Source organism: Saccopteryx bilineata, chromosome 2 (genome assembly GCF_036850765.1).
Source record: "Saccopteryx bilineata isolate mSacBil1 chromosome 2, mSacBil1_pri_phased_curated, whole genome shotgun sequence".
In the NCBI taxonomy this organism is placed as follows: domain Eukaryota; kingdom Metazoa; phylum Chordata; class Mammalia; order Chiroptera; family Emballonuridae; genus Saccopteryx; species Saccopteryx bilineata.
The window spans coordinates 98,030,569-98,047,183 of record NC_089491.1 but is presented as its reverse complement, the minus strand read 5'-3'; the positions used below and the strand labels follow the sequence as shown (position 1 = coordinate 98,047,183).

The following is a 16,615-nucleotide window of genomic DNA, read 5'->3' as shown; positions in this document are numbered from 1 at the left end:
GTAAGCTTTATTATGGAGAACACTGAATGTATTTAAACATAGTTACTTCTCCCACTCCCCTGCCTGAAATAGGAGCAGATTGTCATCATGAGAACCTGGTAGAGTTCCTGGAGGTAATTTCCATGAAAGTGTGGGTCTTCTCTGAGGCTGGGCCACCACGAGTTTTCCACTATTAAGCTAGTCCATACTCAAGTTCCACACTTTGTCAAAAATTACCATTTATGTATGTATTTATTTATTCATTCATTCTGAGGTTGGAAACAGGGAGGTAGTCAGACAGACTCCTGCATGTGCAGACCGGGATCCACCGGCATGCCCACCAGGGGGCGATGCTCTGCCCATCTGGGGCGTCGCTCTGCCGCAATCAGAGCCATTCTAGCGCCTGAGGCAGAGGCCATGGAGCCCTCCTCAGTGCTCGGGCCAACTTTGCTCCAATGGAGCCTTGGCTGCAGGAGGGGAAGAGAGAGACAGAGAGGAAGGAGACGGGGAGGGGTGGAGAAGCAGATGGGCGCTTCTCCTGTGTGCCCTGGCCGGGAATCAAACCCAGGACTCCTGCACGCCAGGCTGACGCTCTACCACTGAGCCAACTGGCCAGGGCCAAAAATTACCATTTAAATATCTTTTCCTACCAGTTACTGCCTCCAGCAACTTCTGCTTCAAGTAAGGTAGTCTTAGTTGTGATTTTTCTGTATTTGCCTGTCTCTCCAGGTTTTGGGGTGGCTGTTTTCTCTGTAATCCTAGTTATCTGATGGATGTAAGAAAAGTTATTGGTTTTCAGTTCGACTATTTTCTTGTTGTGAAGACAGGAGTGGCAACTTGCAGGCTCTTGACATGTAAGATTTGAAACCAGAAGTTTAGGTTCATGGTTTGTTTTTATTAACCCTTCCTACTAATTGGGTTGTCTTTTTATTGTTGAGTTATAAGGGACCTTTACATATTCTGGATACTCGTCACTTATCAGGTACTTTTTTTCATTCTGTGAGTTGTCTTTCCACTTTCTGGATAATGACCCTTTGAAGCACAAAATGTATAAATTTTGAGGAAGTCTAATTTCTTTCTTTCTTTTGTTGTTTGTGCTTTTGGTGTCTAATCTAAGAAACCAAGTGCTACATTCAAGATTGTAACAATTTATACCTATGTTTTCTTCTCAAAGTTTTATACTTTTAGCTTTTATATTTGGGTCTCTGACTCATTTTTGTGTATGATGTGGAGTAGGGGGTCCAACTTCATTCTTTTGTACTTGGATATCCTGTTCTCCTATGCACTATTTATTGAAATGATTATTCTTTCTCTATGTATTTGTCTTGGCACCCTTAATAAAAGTGGCTGACCAGAGATGTTTGAGTTTTCTTTTTGGATACTCTGTTATGTTCCATTGATCTCTATGTCTTTTTCTTACGTTCCTGCCACATAGTCTTGATTACTGTAGCTTAGTAGTGAATTTTGAGATTGAGAAGTGTCCTTCGGTTTTGTTGTTCATTTTTAAGACTGTTTTGGTTATCTGGGAACCTTGCGTTTCCATTCAGCACTCCCAGTTTAGCTTATCAGTTTCTGCAACAATGTCAACTGGTATTTTGATAGGAACATGTGGAATCTCTATATCAACTTATCATTGAGAAGGGCTTTGTCTCCATTTGCTGCATCCTTGGACCCCAGACCCACCATGTGCAGGGTCTGCTCATCCATTAAGGGGCTGGGGCGAGAAAACTGGGACAACCAGGGAGGTAGGGGCAGATCTCAGCCTTGGTAGGAGGGATGGGTACTAATTGCCCCCCTTTCCTGCTCACCATTTACCTCAGCCCTGGCCAGGCCTCTCAGACTTTGAGGTTTCTGTCTGTGAAGAGTACGCAGGACCCTGCCTTGGCTGCCCCGAGACTCCTGAGCATGGCACTGTCGGGAGTCTTCCACTTGGGGCTATGGGAGATGGGTGGCATAGGCTCGGGCTCCAGTCTCCTGCCCTGTCACAGTGTAGGGAGTCTGGAACTGGGCTGACGTGACCTCTGACCTGCACTTCCCCACAGTGCTGAAGATGTGGTGGCCCGTGTGCCTGGCAGCCAGCTCACACTTGGCTACATGGAGGAGCATGGCTTCACAGAGCCCATTCTTGTCCCCAAGAAAGATGGGCTGGGCCTGGCAGTCCCGGCGCCCACCTTCTATGTCAGCGATGTCGAGAACTATGTGGGTAAGTGCCCCACACCCGCCCTTTATGTGGCTGTATGCACTCACGTCTGCTGGCCTGGAGCCCTGCTTGTGTCCCCATGTCATGTGAGTGGTGTGACCCAGTGTCTCTGTTCTCTGTTCTGGGTGCTCTCCTTAGAATTAGACCCCACGTCCCACCTAAGTGGCATGTGACCCTGGCTCCTCTCCTTCTCAGTTACTCTGGTTGCAAAGTAGAGTCTGTTTTGGAGGCCACTTGGTTCTTCCAACTGCAAATTCCATTGCTGTTGGCATTTGCCAGGAGGGCTCAGCTGGGTAGGGATAATTCCCCCGAGGCTTGTGCTTTGTCCTCAGCCTCCTGGTGGCTGGTCTTGCTCATATGCCCCAGGACGAACCTTCCTATGGCCCAGAACCACCTCTCTCCTGTGTCCCTCTGGGTTCCAGCTGATGCCATCAGCAGCCCAGTCTCATTTCCCCGGGCAGTTCCCAGTGCTGTAGATACCCTCAGGCAAGACACTTTGGTAGAGGGAGGTGCCCATGTGTGCTGAGGCATCGTTCATGAGGCCGCTGGTGTAGAGAGGCCTGCACACACCCGGCAGTGACCCCAGCATGGCTGGTGGCCACACGGCCCTAGCTTTGTGGCTATCTGGGCACCAGGGCTTGACATGTTTATAGGGATATCTGGGTAGCCAGTAGGGGAAAAGGAAGGACCCTGAAATGGCAGGTGCTCAGGCTGGCACTGGCCGGAGGCTGGACAGGTGAGGGTGCAGGCACCAGGAACGCAGAGGAGTTGCTCCATTGCCCCAAACTTTACCCTCTGCACCTGTAAAGCCTACAGTGGGGGCAGGCATGGGGGCCTCATGTGTGTGTGAACCAGAGACCACACCCCTCTCTAGCCTGGAGTCTCCAGGGGCTGGCTGACTTGTGCCTGGGGAGGAGAGGAACTCACATCCCAGCTTGGCAATGACCGCTGTCCGGATGTGTGCCAGGCCTGTAAGAACCTGGTGAATGCCTCCCAGGAGCCAGGCATTTTTTTCTAGGCCCTTCCCACATGGAAGTGAGTGTCATCCTGCCTGTGGCTCTGTCCTCCAGGCCCCGGCCTTGGGTCTGCCTAGACCCTGCTGCCTGCACCACAGCTATTCCACGTGGGGAGGTGGACTGAGAGACTTTTATTGCATCTTTCTTTCCCCTCTTAATTGTCTTATTATGGAACTTTTCTCTCTCTCACACACACACACACACTAAGAGGAATCAACAGTGGGCCCCCACTTGCCCCGTACTGGCCGCAGAAACCACCAGCCTTGAGCTGTTTTTCTGTCTCCTCCACTTTTCCCTGACCACCCCCCCCCCCCACCTCGAGCAAAACTTCGGTACATCCATCATGTCACCGTGATGACTCTAACAGGTGGTATGTTTTTAAAAATGAGATCACAATTCTATTCTTGCACTCTTTTTTTATAAATAAATTTTTATTTTAATGGGGTGACATCAACAAATCAGGGTACATATATTCAAAGAAAACATGTCCAGGTTATCTTGTCATTCAATTCTATTGCATACCCATCTCCCAAAGTCAGATTGTCCTCCGTCACCTTCTATCTAGTTTTCTTTGTGCCCCTCCCCCTCTCCCTCGTTCCCTCCCCCCGCCCCTGTAACCACCACACTCTTGTCCATGTCTCTTAGTCTTGTTTTTATGTCCGACTAATGTATGGAATCCTGCAGTCCTTGGTTTTTTCTGATTTACTTACTTCACTCAGTATAATGTTATCAAGATCCCACCATTTTGTTGTAAGTGATCCGATGTCGTCATTTCTTATGGCTGAGTAGTATACCATGGTGTATATGTGCCACATATTCTTTATCCAGTCTTCTATTTTTTTTTACAGTGATTAAAGCCTTTAAGCAAACTCTTGGCCAATCCAGCAAGAATCCATAAAAGAGTAGTGTCCTTAACATGTTCACCAAGTCCAAGTTGGCCCCAACACCATGCCCAATCCCTGAAAAATGCAACCCAACCCCAGTTCAGTTTGTTAGGAGCTGTCACAAGGAGCAGGAGTCCAGGAAAAGTCCACATCCAGGAAAATTCCGCATGGCACTGGGATCGTTGTCACAATTCTATACTTTGCAGCTCATGTCCAAGTCCCAATGACCGCTGCTTCTAGCTGGTAATGATTCAGGTAGACTGGAAAAGCCATCTGCAGCATGTGTGGAGATGGAGCTTCTGTTCTTCTCTGCCTGGAGAGATGAGACGAGGTTGCTTTTCCCTGGAGCTCTGCGACTGTGGCGTGGTAAAGAGAACCTTGGGATACACTAAGCTGGGTGGCAAAGGTAGATTCCTAATAGAAGTTGGCAAAGGGGGGAAAGAGAGCTCTAAATTAGGAGTAGGTCCCAGCCTGAAATATGAGTGGGGCATTGAAGTAGGAGGAATAAAGGAAACACTATATATTAAACAAAGCAGCAGAAAATAGGACTATCAACACCCACAACTGAGATCTTCGAGGGAAGAATAAAAAACCTGACTATTCAGGCAAGACATAGTTAAGTGGCCCTTGTGCAAATGAGATCAGTTTACCTGCTTTTTGGAAGAAATACCCTAGGCTCATCCACAGTGTCGTAGATGGGGCCGACAGCCCTGGGCACCTTCAACCTTCAGTGGCAAACCCCAGCTTTCTGGGCAAGGTTAGGTCCTAGGTGGCTGGAGCAGGGCTGGAAGAGACTGAACCCTCCCTTAGAGGAGCGAGGGGGAAGCCTACTTTCCAGTGTCCCTATTCTTGCACTCTTATAACACAAATGATCATTCCCTAATATTGTCTAAGACCCACTGCAATTCTCCCCGATTTCCTCAAAACACCATTTTTACATTTGGCTGTTTGAGAATACAAAGGAGACCACGCACTGCATTGAGTGCTTATGTCCCTTTGATGTCCTTCAAATGTCTTTTCTTCTGGAACAACGCCCTCCCTTTCTCATTCCCTTGGTTTGCTGGAGAAATGGGGTAGTTGGTCCTAGAGAATTTCCACACTAGAATTTAGGAAAATCGTACACTGGGGATCTGGCCAGCAGCACTCCTGTGCTGTCATGTAGCATGCTCCTCTGTCCCCAGGAGCTCTTGCACGGCATGGTGAGGGGCTTGCTCAGATCTGTGTTCAGGTGTCGGTAGGATCCCTCCCAGTAGGGGGTCCTCCGTTCAGCTGGAGGCCTGGGATTACCGGCCACCCACTTTTAGGCGGTGATCCAGGCAGTCCAATCACATTTGTCCTCATAAACTCTCATCGGCCTTTTCAGCTCGAGGTCTGAGCAGCCATGGGGTGCTGTTGGGAAGGAAGAGCTGGCTAATCCTGCCCTTCCTCCCTCTGTTGTTCCCTGTGAGTCTTGTACAGAGAATCGCCCTCATTGGTGACTCGGTTGTGCTGAACTTCCTTTTGATCATCAGTGATACTTATCTGCACTTTTCCTCATCAACTATAGAAAACATAGGTTAAACTGTTTTCCTTCTATTTCTCTGTTTTCAGAATAATGACTTGGTACCTGGAAATGCAGAAGTTTCTTGATTTTTTTTTTAATTTTTAAAGTCTGTGGGTGCCATTAATTATTTGAGACTTACACTAAAACATCTTTATTATTTATCTCAAGTTCAAATTTTTCCGGAGTCCTGTGTTTTTCATTGCTGATCTGGCTACCTTAGCTGAGGCTGTGACTCTGCCCACCCCGTGCACTGTGTGCTGGCGGGGATGTGGGGCAGCGGAGACCAGAACCTCAGTGTGCAGTCCCCTCAGTGGCCTCCCCCTCTGTGGTCCTGGCCCAGCTCCATGAGGGGCCAGGCCACCTTCCCCTGGGGCACCGACCCTCCTCTCCCACCTCCCCAGGCCCAGAGCGGAGTGTGGATGTGACCGACGTCACCAAACAGAAGGACTGCAAGATGAAACTGAAGGAGTTTGTGGACTATTACTACAGCACCAGCCGCAGGCGGGTCCTCAGCCTCACTAGCCTCGAGTTTTCTGACACCAGGTGAGCGGGGTGTGCAGGGCCCGGGGCTGGGTCCTCCTGCTCTAGGGAGGCACACACGTGGCAGGTCTCAGGGAGTGGAAGGTTCCACACATAGCATTATTTTGCTGTCTGTATTTACAATATGAAAGTTATGCATTGTGAACAGTTCAAACAGAAAATAAGAAAGAGGACACCAACTCCTCCTCCGGTCTGCCCATCCTGCTCCCTGAAAGGAATCATTGGTAACAGCCTGGATGGAGTACTTGCCTCCAGAATGTGTGTGCTCATGCATAACACACTCATGGCACACACATGCAGCACACACATTCACTCAGCACACACATTCACTCACTGAGATGCCAACACTGACTCACTTACGGGGACATACCTACACACAGGCGTACAATCTCACTTGTTCCTACACTGCACTGACACATGCCTGCATACTTACGTATCTGCTCATGTGCCTACACACACTTTATTTGTCACCTTTAACACAATGGGTTTATGCAGTTGTAGCTGCTGTGCCAGCCTTAGCCACCCTCACCATCTCCCCACCCCCACCATCTCCCCACCCCCACCATCTCCCCACCCCCACCATCTCCCCACCCCCACCATCTCCCCACCCCCACCATCTCCCCACCCCCACCATCTCCCCACCCCCACCATCTCCCCACCCCCACGTTAGGGCCCTGCTGTGCTGGCTGCTGTTCTCCGGGACGAGGTCCCTGCACAGGTGTCATGGTATCTGGGGTCACCTAGGTCCAGGCTTCTGTTGCCAGAGGTTGGTCAGACTCGGGCTCTTCCCTGTGTCTTTACGACCCTTTTCTCTCAGCACCACCTGCTCAGCCACGCCCACCCATGGCTGTGCCCCTCCTGCTCTCTGTCGAGTCCCCACTGCTCCCCAGCTGGCTCTTGGGATGATTCGGTATACTCTCTCACCACAAGGTATGAGTCGATAATGGTTTGGTTTAAGAACAATTTCAGGCCCTGGCCAGTTGGCTCAGCGGTAGAGCGTCGGCCTAGCGTGCAGAGGAACCGGGTTCGATTCCCGGCCAGGGCACATAGGAGAAGCGCCCATTTGCTTCTCCACCCCTCCGCTGCGCTTTCCTCTCTGTCTCTCTCTTCCCCTCCCGCAGCCAAGGCTCCATTGGAGCCAAGATGGCCCGGGCGCTGGGCATGGCTCTGTGGCCTCTGCCTCAGGCGCTAGAGTGGCTCTGGTCGCAATATGGCGATGCCCAGGATGGGCAGAGCAACGCCCCCTGGGAGGCAGAGCACCGCCCCTGCTGGGCGTGCGGGGTGGATCCCGGTCGGGCGCATGCGGGAGTCTGTCTGACTGTCTCTCCCTGTTTCCAGCTTCAGAAAAATGAAAAAAAAAAAAAAAAAAGAACAATTTCATTTTTGGATTATTTCCACCTTTTTAGTTCTAGAAAGCACATGAGATACCAAAATAGTCCATGTGCAAAAGGTCAGATAGGAAAGAAAAAAGTTGTTGAAAACCACATTGAGAAATAGAAAACAGAACTACCAGGAGCCATAATGAAATAATGTAATTGGATGCTGGGTTTCATTTGAGCTTCTTGGCAGCAAAGGCAAAAAGGGAAATAAAGTGGATTATGGTATCTAGAGAAAACAGCCTCTTTCTTATCTATGTGTTTACCAGAAGGACTTTCTCCAAGGCTGAGTTCTGAGGAGTGGGTTGCTTTAGTGCTAGAGAACACAGACATGCCGCAGTGACTTGACTGACCACCCCAGTTGGAGGGATCTTCACAGAGTGACACTGGAGTGAGGGAGCTAGGCCTGAGGTTTCCCCTTGGGCCTCTCAGGGCCACCACTTGCTAGCAGAAAAATGTGGTGCCTCTGGCATTCTTTAGCCCTATCCAAGGACATTGTGGGGTGCGGGGAGCAGGGACATGTGCACCTCAAACCAGGCCGTCATTGCCTTGGTGCCACAGCTAGCGAATGCCCTGGTTCATGCTGTATACTGTTTGACCAGCAAGAGGTATGGTCTCTGCTTCATCACTACAGTCTGTCCCCAAAGATGTCTTCTGGGGCCGCAGTGGCTGGGCCCAACCTAGGGGTGTCTGGGGCTGCATTCAAGGCATCCATGGGGGCCTTCTGTCACCTTCCCTTCTCTCTGAGGGTCTCTGAAGGGCTTTGGGGAGCAGCTGGCATTGGCAGCAGGTTTTGTACCTGCGGAGCCAATAAACAAGGAAAAAAGACATTTGGGTCCATGTGGGGAGGTGGCAGTGGCCTCACTTCTGTGGTGTATGGTGTATGGAGGATTGTGAGTGCTCCAGGCTGGTGGAGCAGGGGCCCTTGCCTGTGGCAGTGCTCCTCCTGGAATCTGGAGGGCCTGGGAGGTGGCCGTGGGTACGGGTGGGCGAAGGGGGCTCTTATGGGGGATGGGGTGGGAATCTAGTTTGGAAGAAGCCAGAGATTTAAAGAGGAGGGCTAGTGACTGAGGCCATGGCGCTCAGGTGGGCTGACCTCGGATGTGTGCTAGTCTTATATGGGTGGCATGGCCCTCAGTGCAGAGACGTGCAAGTCCATCCTGCGTGAGGCAGCAAACGTGCTGTGACCGGCCCGGGGCGGCTGAGGTGTTCCTGCGGCTGGGGTGTCCCTGCACAGCTGCTGCTGAGCTGGGCGTTCTTAGTGTAGCACTGTGCATTTTCTCCAGGACGGGGACATTTAATTGAAGCAAAGCCTGCCTTCTCCTTTTTGCACATTCCCTGGAAGTAAGCTAATGAGTCTAACAGTGACAATGTTGCAGAAGGTTCCTTTTCTTCAGGTGATGCCAGGAGGTACCTGGGCTGTGCGTGAGAAGTGATACTTGCTCTCAGCTGATCGTGCCAGCATGTCGTGGAACAGCCTGGGGAAGCTCCCTTCCTGGGACTCCAGGATAGGGCTGTCTCCAGAGTGGATGGTCCTCAGGCCTTCTCTGTACCCGATCTTTGGGTGGGTAGACTACTGTTAGACACTTGCCACAGCCGCACTGTTAGACACTTGTCTCAGTGGCTAGGCTTGCTTTGCCTTCTGTGAGCCTCAATTTGCTCATCTGTAGGACGGGAACAATGCCTTATAGCTCGAGGTGAGAAATGTATATGGAACATGCATCTCAGAGCACCTTTCCCGCCCTGCCCAGGGCATAACAAATGTGATACTTTCCCACTGCCGCTGACCCCTCTTCCTATCCATCCCACAGAATGTCCAGCTTTGTGGAACCGCCTGACATTGTGAAGAAGCTGTCCTGGGTGGAAAACTACTGGCCTGATGACGCGTTGCTGGCCAAGCCCAAGGTGACCAAGTACTGCCTGATCTGTGTGAAGGACAGCTACACCGACTTCCACATCGACTCAGGGGGTGCCTCTGCCTGGTACCACGTGCTCAAGGTGAGCCTCGGGGGCTTGCCCACCTTTGGCCAGATCACTGCTGGTCTGCAGGAGTGTCTGCAGTTTTCATTAGCCATACTGGTGGCCACCACAGGAAGGATGAGGGACAAGGTGTTTCCCCTCTGGCAGTGAGAGGAACAGGGGCACATCATGACCCAAGTAGCATGTGTGCACTGCCTTTTTCTAAAGACTGAGATGTGTGAGGCCATCAGAGGAGGCCTACTGGGGTGGGCACTGAGTGCTCAGTGGTCACTCTTATCCAGGGAGGGGGGAGCAGTGCTGGAGAAAATTCCTGCAAGAGAAGATGAGGGGGCCGACCCACAGCCCCCCAAACGTACACAGAGTGTGAGGGATGGGCCAGGTTGTGGGGGTGGCAGCCTTAGGTGCTTCTGAGCTGCATGGAGGGCAGGGGGTTCCCTGGCTGCGGGATAAGAGAAGAGAAGCCAGGTGAAAGGGAGTTGTGAAAATGATAAAGGAGGCCCTGAGCTTTGGAGTCAGCTTGGTGGTGGGGTTCAGATCATTCAACAACCGGTTCTCTGCCCTAATGACTGTTTATGTTTTAAAGAAAACAATACACTGAAAAGTAGTTGATTATTTCATGCATTTAATACTTAAATAAGAACAATAAATATTCAATAATACCTGACAAAAAACAATGAAACTGTTAATTAAGATATTCCCATATTGCTTCTTGATTGGCGTCCTCACTTGCAATTTTTTTCACCTACGGATGGAATGAACATGACTACAGGTGCTTAAAATATGCTGTTGTGCAGATGAACATTAAAGAGTAAGGAATGTAAATTTATGATTTCCACACTGGGCAGCTGCCCAGGCGCCCACCTTAGAGAGATCCCTGGTTACAAGTGCCAGTTGAACAACTGGTCCGCTGAACGCAACAAAAAATGAGGCATCAGTTCTGGTGAACTGGTGCGAACCCGCTGAATCCCAGCACTGGGTGAGCTGCTCCACTCAGGTGTCTCCAGACTGAGCCGATCCCATTGTGCACATCCCCCAGTCTGTCTGCCCTGAGAGGGAGGGTCTTCGTGTCTCCTGGTCCCAGTCCCAGCATGGGGTTGGCCAGGGCCTGGCTCTGGACCCTCCTTCCATCCCCAGCTGAGGCACAGGCTGCTCTCAAAGTAGAGCTTTCCTGTGACTCAGGAAACAAAGGGAGTCACAGCTTTGCTTCCCTCTGCTGCTGCAGAGTTACGGTGTGTGGGGTGGCAGGGGTGCCCTAACCATTCTGGGGGCTCCTGTGCCTAGAACCTTCCAAATGCGCTGACTTCTGAATTGTGAAGCAGATGTGCTCCAGCGTTCAGGAGCAGTGGGTCTGGGAGGATGGTGTTCACCCGGGACCCGAGTGTCTCCAGGACATGGAGGGCCCTGCCCCCCGGCATCCCCAGGATGCCCCCAGTGCCCTGGGGTGTCAGGCTGTGTCGTCACTGCATTGACAGCACATGGCAAGCACTGCCCGTGGCTTCTCGTTGCAGGGGGAGAAGATCTTCTATCTCATCAAGCCAGCCTCAGCCAACATCTCCCTGTACGAACGCTGGCAGTCGGCCTCCAACCATAGCGAGATGTTCTTTGCCGACCAGGTGGACAAATGCTACAAGTGCATTCTCAAGCAGGGCCAGACACTCTTCATCCCCTCCGGTGAGTGCCCTGTCCCCCCCGCCACGTCCCCACTGCTGCAGCCTGCCCTGAGAAGGTGCGTCCTGGCTGTCGGCTGCCTGGGGGTCACCTTGGGCCCGGAGCCCGGGCGGTCCCCAGCCTGGCTGTGCCCACAGAAGCCAGCCAGAGGCATGGGACTGTGTGGCCTGGGAGCCCATCCGTGCTGTCCGAGACTGGGGTTTGCTGACCTTGACATTTCAAACATAACAGGAGGAAGCAGGACATGAGCAGATAAATGCTTTTTCCAGGGGTCATGTTGCTTCATCCATAAATATTTCACCATCTCTGGAAGGCTTCCTTTCAAAAATAATATAACTGTTATCACACCTTACAAACAAATATTTTAAAAGTCCTTAGTGTCACAAAATAGCCAGTTGATGCTCAGAATTTCTTGCTGTCCTATGTAGAGGCCTCATGTTTCTACTACTTACATGCCTTTGAGACTTCTTGATCTAGGTCCACCCCCACACCCAGTTCCCCGTAATTGGTTGTCTCCCCAAGTCTAGTCTAGGCTCTATCTCAAAGGATGATGTAGGGATGAACCTAGCTCTCCAAGAAGGTGTGGCATCCTGTGTCATCTCCTCTGCCCTGCGTGTGGAGATCGGGGATGGTGGGTAACCTGACCCTGGGTGGTCTGAGCAAGTCCCCTCCCTCCTGGTCCTGAGTTTCCCCATCTGTACTGTTCAGGGCTGGATTGAACAGACTGGGCCAGCTCGGACATGGTCTCCTTCCTGGAGGGCCCACCCACTCAGTACACGAGGTCAGGACAGGGTTCCATGGGTATCAGGTGGACGAGGGCACTGAGCCCGTGCTGGCCAGAGACAGGCTAGGCAGCCGCCAAGAGCCTGGCATGAGAATGCCGTGAAGGGCTAGCCACATCTGTCTCCCCCAGGCTGGATTTATGCCACACTCACGCCCGTGGACTGCCTGGCCTTCGCGGGACATTTCCTCCACAGCCTGAGTGTGGAGATGCAGATGAGGTAGGGGCCACACCTGCCCCGGGCTCCACCAGGCTGGGTCCCCACCTCCCCTGAGTGGCTGGGCCTCCGTGACTGTGGGAGGAAGGAGGAGATGGGCCCTCGAGGTGCCTAGTTTCTGGATGGCCTTCGTAACCGGGGTGGGTTTGGAGGGAATTGAGAGGCCGAGAGGCCTTCCTAATAGGCGCTGACCCAGAGGGCTAAAAACCACAGCCAGCAGGGCTCACCCTCACAGGGGCCCTCATCCCAAAGTGGTCCCCTGGTTCACCTCACCACGCAGGGCCTAGCAGAGAGGCCCGAGCTGGCGTGGCCTTGTCTGGCCACGGTTGTGGTGTGGACACGTCCTCCTTCAGTGCCGCCTGCTCCGGCCACCCTGCACTAAACAGTTCTCTGCTGTGGCTTCCAGAGCATACGAAGTGGAAAGAAGGTTGAAACTGGGCAGCCTGACTCAGTTTCCTAACTTTGAAACTGCCTGCTGGTACATGGGAAAGCACCTGCTGGAGGCCTTCAAAGGTACGTCCCAGCACTTGGTTCTGAAGCTTTGGGTCGCGTGCGCGTGCGTGCGTGCGTGCGTGCGTGTGTGTGTGTGTGTGTGTGTGTGTGTGTGTGTGTGTCAGACCCTGGGGCAGGCTGAGCACTGCCTTCGGGGGGCTGATCAAGTGCCCTCAGCTCCCAGGCCTTGGTTTCCCTGTCTGTGCCCATGGGGCTGGACTGGATTCTTGCCTGCCAGACCATCTGATATTTCAGAAAAAGTGCTGACTGTGTCCCCAGGCCTGGTGTGCTTTCTTTTCTGCCTGGTGTCTGTGGCCTTGTGTGGTAACTGACAGGGCTCAGTTGGGACATCCAGAGGTCTGGGGGTTTGACTGGCCCAGGGCCACTGGCAGAGGGACCTCTGAGGCATCGTTGCTGTATGGGGTTAGGTGTGCCTGTCAAGGTCCTGTAGACAGACCAAGGGGAGGGGCAGGCTCCACCAGGTTCCTGACCTCCGAGAACATGGTGCTCTCAGTCCTAGGCCCCGCCAGCCACGTGTTGGGTGTCAATGCTGGTGCCTTCCCTTGGGTCCATAGACTTCCTGCAGCCTTGTGAGGGAACACAGGAGGTTTGCTTTGATGCTTTCCTTTCTCAGTGGTGCCTGTCTGGAAGCTGGGTTTTTTTTTCTTTTCTTTTCCTTTCCTTTCCTTTCCTTTCCTTTCCTTTCCTTTCCTTTCCTTTCCTTTCCTTTCCTTTCTTTTCCTTTTCTTTTCCTTCCCTCCTTCCTTTTCTTTCTTCTTTCTTTCTTTGAGAGCAGGGAAGATAGCAAGGCATAGTCCCACAAGCACCCTGACTGGGATCTACCTGGCCACCCCATCTTGGGCCAGTGCTACAGTACTAAGCTATTTTTAGTGCCTGAGGCTGGCATGCTGGGACCAACTGAGCTATCCTCAGTGCCTGGAGCCAATGCTTGAAGCAATTGAACCATGGCTATGGGAGGGGAAGAGGGAGAGAAGGTGGGGAGAAGCAGGTGGTCACTTCTCCTGTGTGCCCTGACCGAGAATTGAACCCAGAACCTCTGCATGCTGGGCCAATGCATAGGGCCTTTCTTCTTCTTTTTTTTTTTAAAGAATTTATTTATTTTTAGAGAGACAAGAGAGACAATGAGAAGGGGGGAGGAATGGGAAGCATCAATTTGTAATAGTTGCTTCCCATATCATGCCTTGACTGGGCAAATCTAGGGTTTCGAACCAGCGACCTCAGATTCCAACTCGAATGCTTTCCTCACCGTGCCACCACAGGTCAGGCTTAATGCTGCCCACCTATTGAGGTCCCCTGGACTTTGGTTCTAGTTTGAGAAGAGGAAAGTGAAAATGGTTGTTCATCTGAGCTTGCTAGGTTTCAATGAGATTTTTCCGTTGATCCCCAAATTCAGAGCTCTGAGCTATGCCTAGCTCTGAGCTAGGTGCGTGGTGGGAGTTAGGGTGGGGAAGTGTGGGCAGGGCCACACCCAGCACTGACTAACAGAGTCCAGGTGACTCTGGGGCACCTCAGCCACTCTGCCTCAGGCCCTCCTCTGTGAACAGTGACAGCATAGCTGTTCAGGTCCCGGAGGACCCAGGAGCTGCCTCCTACGAGGCAGATGTCCCTTGGTTACCTGGTGATGTCAGAGTTTTCCAGCAGAGCAGCAAATGCTGTCCCTTTTTTATGAGGATGACCCCAAGGGCATCTCTGAGATGGGCCCCAGTAGGAACCAGCCTGTCATTCCCATCATTCCCAGTGTCCCTCAGTTGAGCAGGGGCAATGTGGGGGTGGGAGTCAGAAAGGGGGATGCTTGGGGTGGGGCACAACTCTGACCTTTGCTGAGGTGGCTTGGCTGGGGGCCAGGCAGAGGGGAGGGCCAGGCCACCAGGGCAGGAGGCCTGGAGTGTGGATTGTAGGAGGCCCAGTTCTACCCTGGAGGGCATCCTGGATGGGAGTCCTCCAGGTTCCAAGAGGAACCGTTGGCAGTTGGGCAGGTGGTGGTGGGTGGAGGCTTCTGGAAGGCCTAGCCCACTGCCACCCTCCACCCCACCATGAGTGTGAATTCGCCTGTGGGCCGCAGGGGATGACAGGCCAGCACCCACCTGGGCAAACCTCTCCATCTTTCCCCAGGTTCTCACAAATCCGGGAAGCAGCTGCCCCCTCATTTAGTCCAAGGAGCTAAAATTCTCAATGGTGCTTTCAGATCATGGACAAAAAAGCAGGTAGGGGAGTGTGCCAGGTGTGACCAGGGCGGGGGGAGGATGGCCGGTAGTGAGCCACCGCAGGCCTCGTCCTCCTTTTGTGGGAACTAGAGTATGGAGAGCAGGCGGTCACCAGTCCAGGTCAGGTACCTGGGCGGGATAGGTGGTGGGGTGCGAACAGGGGGAGCCCTTCATCTCGGAGCCTGGCCTACACGGGGCTGGGACCGAGTGGGAGGAAGACTGGCAGTGGAGACAGCGCTGGGTGCACCCCAGAGGTCAGGGAGCAGGGCTCTGAGCAGCTGCTGGCCGGGTGACTGAGTGTTGAGCTCTGGACAGGAGGGCAGGGATGTCCTCTCAGCCCCTCCCAGCCCAGGCATCAGCTCAGCCTGGCCTGCCCTGTGATGAGTGCAGGCCCTTCCTCCTCGGACCCGTCCCCTACCCCACGGCCACCCACAGTCGCACCATCCTGTACCTGCAAGGCCCCTGCAGTTGAGTGTTAGCATTTCATGAGCACCCATGGAGCAGCTCTGTCCAGTGGAGGCCCCAGAGAAGTAGCTTCAGGCTTCCCTTGGCGTTTTGCTTGGATTGTTAGTACAGAGAAAGGGGCGGGGCCCAATCAGCTTCAGGTACTCTGGGGAGGTGTCCGCTGTCCCAGTCAGGGAGTCAGCACTGTCTGAGCAGGCCCCCCAGGAGGCTTTGGGGTGGGGGCCAGGAGGGAAACCTGTGTGCTTCCGGCCTCTCTCCCGGTGGGCCTGGTGGGGTGGGTGGGCCAGTGCTGTCCTGTGGCCACATCTCATTTAGCCTCAAGGCTTGGAGTGAGCAGTGCAGGGTGTCCCTCCCGCCCCACCTCAGCCAGGTTGCCAGGAATAGCAGCCTTGTGCTCTGGAAGAGCAGACAGCCTATTCACACTGTAGTTGGTGGTAGCGTTGGTGGCCTCGTCCTTTCTGGGACTCAGTTTCTCCGTCATGGCAGAGTTTTCTGTCAGGGTAGCATCTGGCCAGAGTGAGCCGATTTCTCCAGGACCCCATGAAGCTAGTCCATACCCAGGCAGCCCTACCCCATGCCTGTCTGGGTTGTGGTGGGTTCTGGGTCAGTAGGCAGGGCAGGGTCTGGAGGGACAGTGAGGGTTAGTGAGGAATCACAGAGGCTGAGCATGCTCAGGCCCCTGCGGGTGGGAGGCGGAGTGGAGGTGGACATGGTGCGGAGAGCAGGCATCCCTGCACAGACTTGGTGGCGGAGCATGCTCGGGCCCCTGCGGGTGGGAGGCGGAGTGGAGGTGGACATGGTGCGGAGAGCAGGCATCCCTGCACAGACTTGGTGGCGGAGCATGCTCGGGCCCCTGCGGGTGGGAGGCGGAGTGGAGGTGGACGTGGTGCGGAGAGCAGGCATCCCTGCACAGACTTGGTGGCGGAGCATGCTCGGGCCCCTGTGGGTGGGAGGCGGAGTGGAGGTGGACGTGGTGCGGAGAGCAGGCATCCCTGCACAGACTTGGTGGCGGAGCATGCTCGGGCCCCTGTGGGTGGGAGGCGGAGTGGAGGTGGACGTGGTGCGGAGAGCAGGCATCCCTGCACAGACTTGGTGGCTGACGCACTGACCCTGGGCATGCTGTCCTGCAGGCTTTGGCAGAGCATGAAGACGAGCTCCCAGAGCACTTCAAACCCTCGCAGCTCATCAAAGACCTCGCCAAAGAGATCCGGCTCAGTGAGGTAGGGCTGACCGTGGGGCCCACTGACCC

General features: G+C 53.4%; 1 protein-coding gene across 1 annotated transcript in view; it reads left to right on the top strand.

Annotated features, from left to right (window-relative positions):
- PHF2 (PHD finger protein 2) overlaps positions 1–16,615 on the top strand; it is a 98,296-nt gene that overhangs the window by 64,687 nt on the left and 16,994 nt on the right. The window contains exons 4-11 of the mRNA XM_066257436.1: positions 2,022–2,182; positions 6,024–6,165; positions 9,350–9,536; positions 11,027–11,189; positions 12,100–12,187; positions 12,591–12,697; positions 14,810–14,901; positions 16,497–16,586. Coding sequence (XP_066113533.1) covers positions 2,022–2,182; positions 6,024–6,165; positions 9,350–9,536; positions 11,027–11,189; positions 12,100–12,187; positions 12,591–12,697; positions 14,810–14,901; positions 16,497–16,586 — 1,030 coding nt within the window. The remainder of the gene's footprint in view (positions 1–2,021; positions 2,183–6,023; positions 6,166–9,349; positions 9,537–11,026; positions 11,190–12,099; positions 12,188–12,590; positions 12,698–14,809; positions 14,902–16,496; positions 16,587–16,615) is intronic.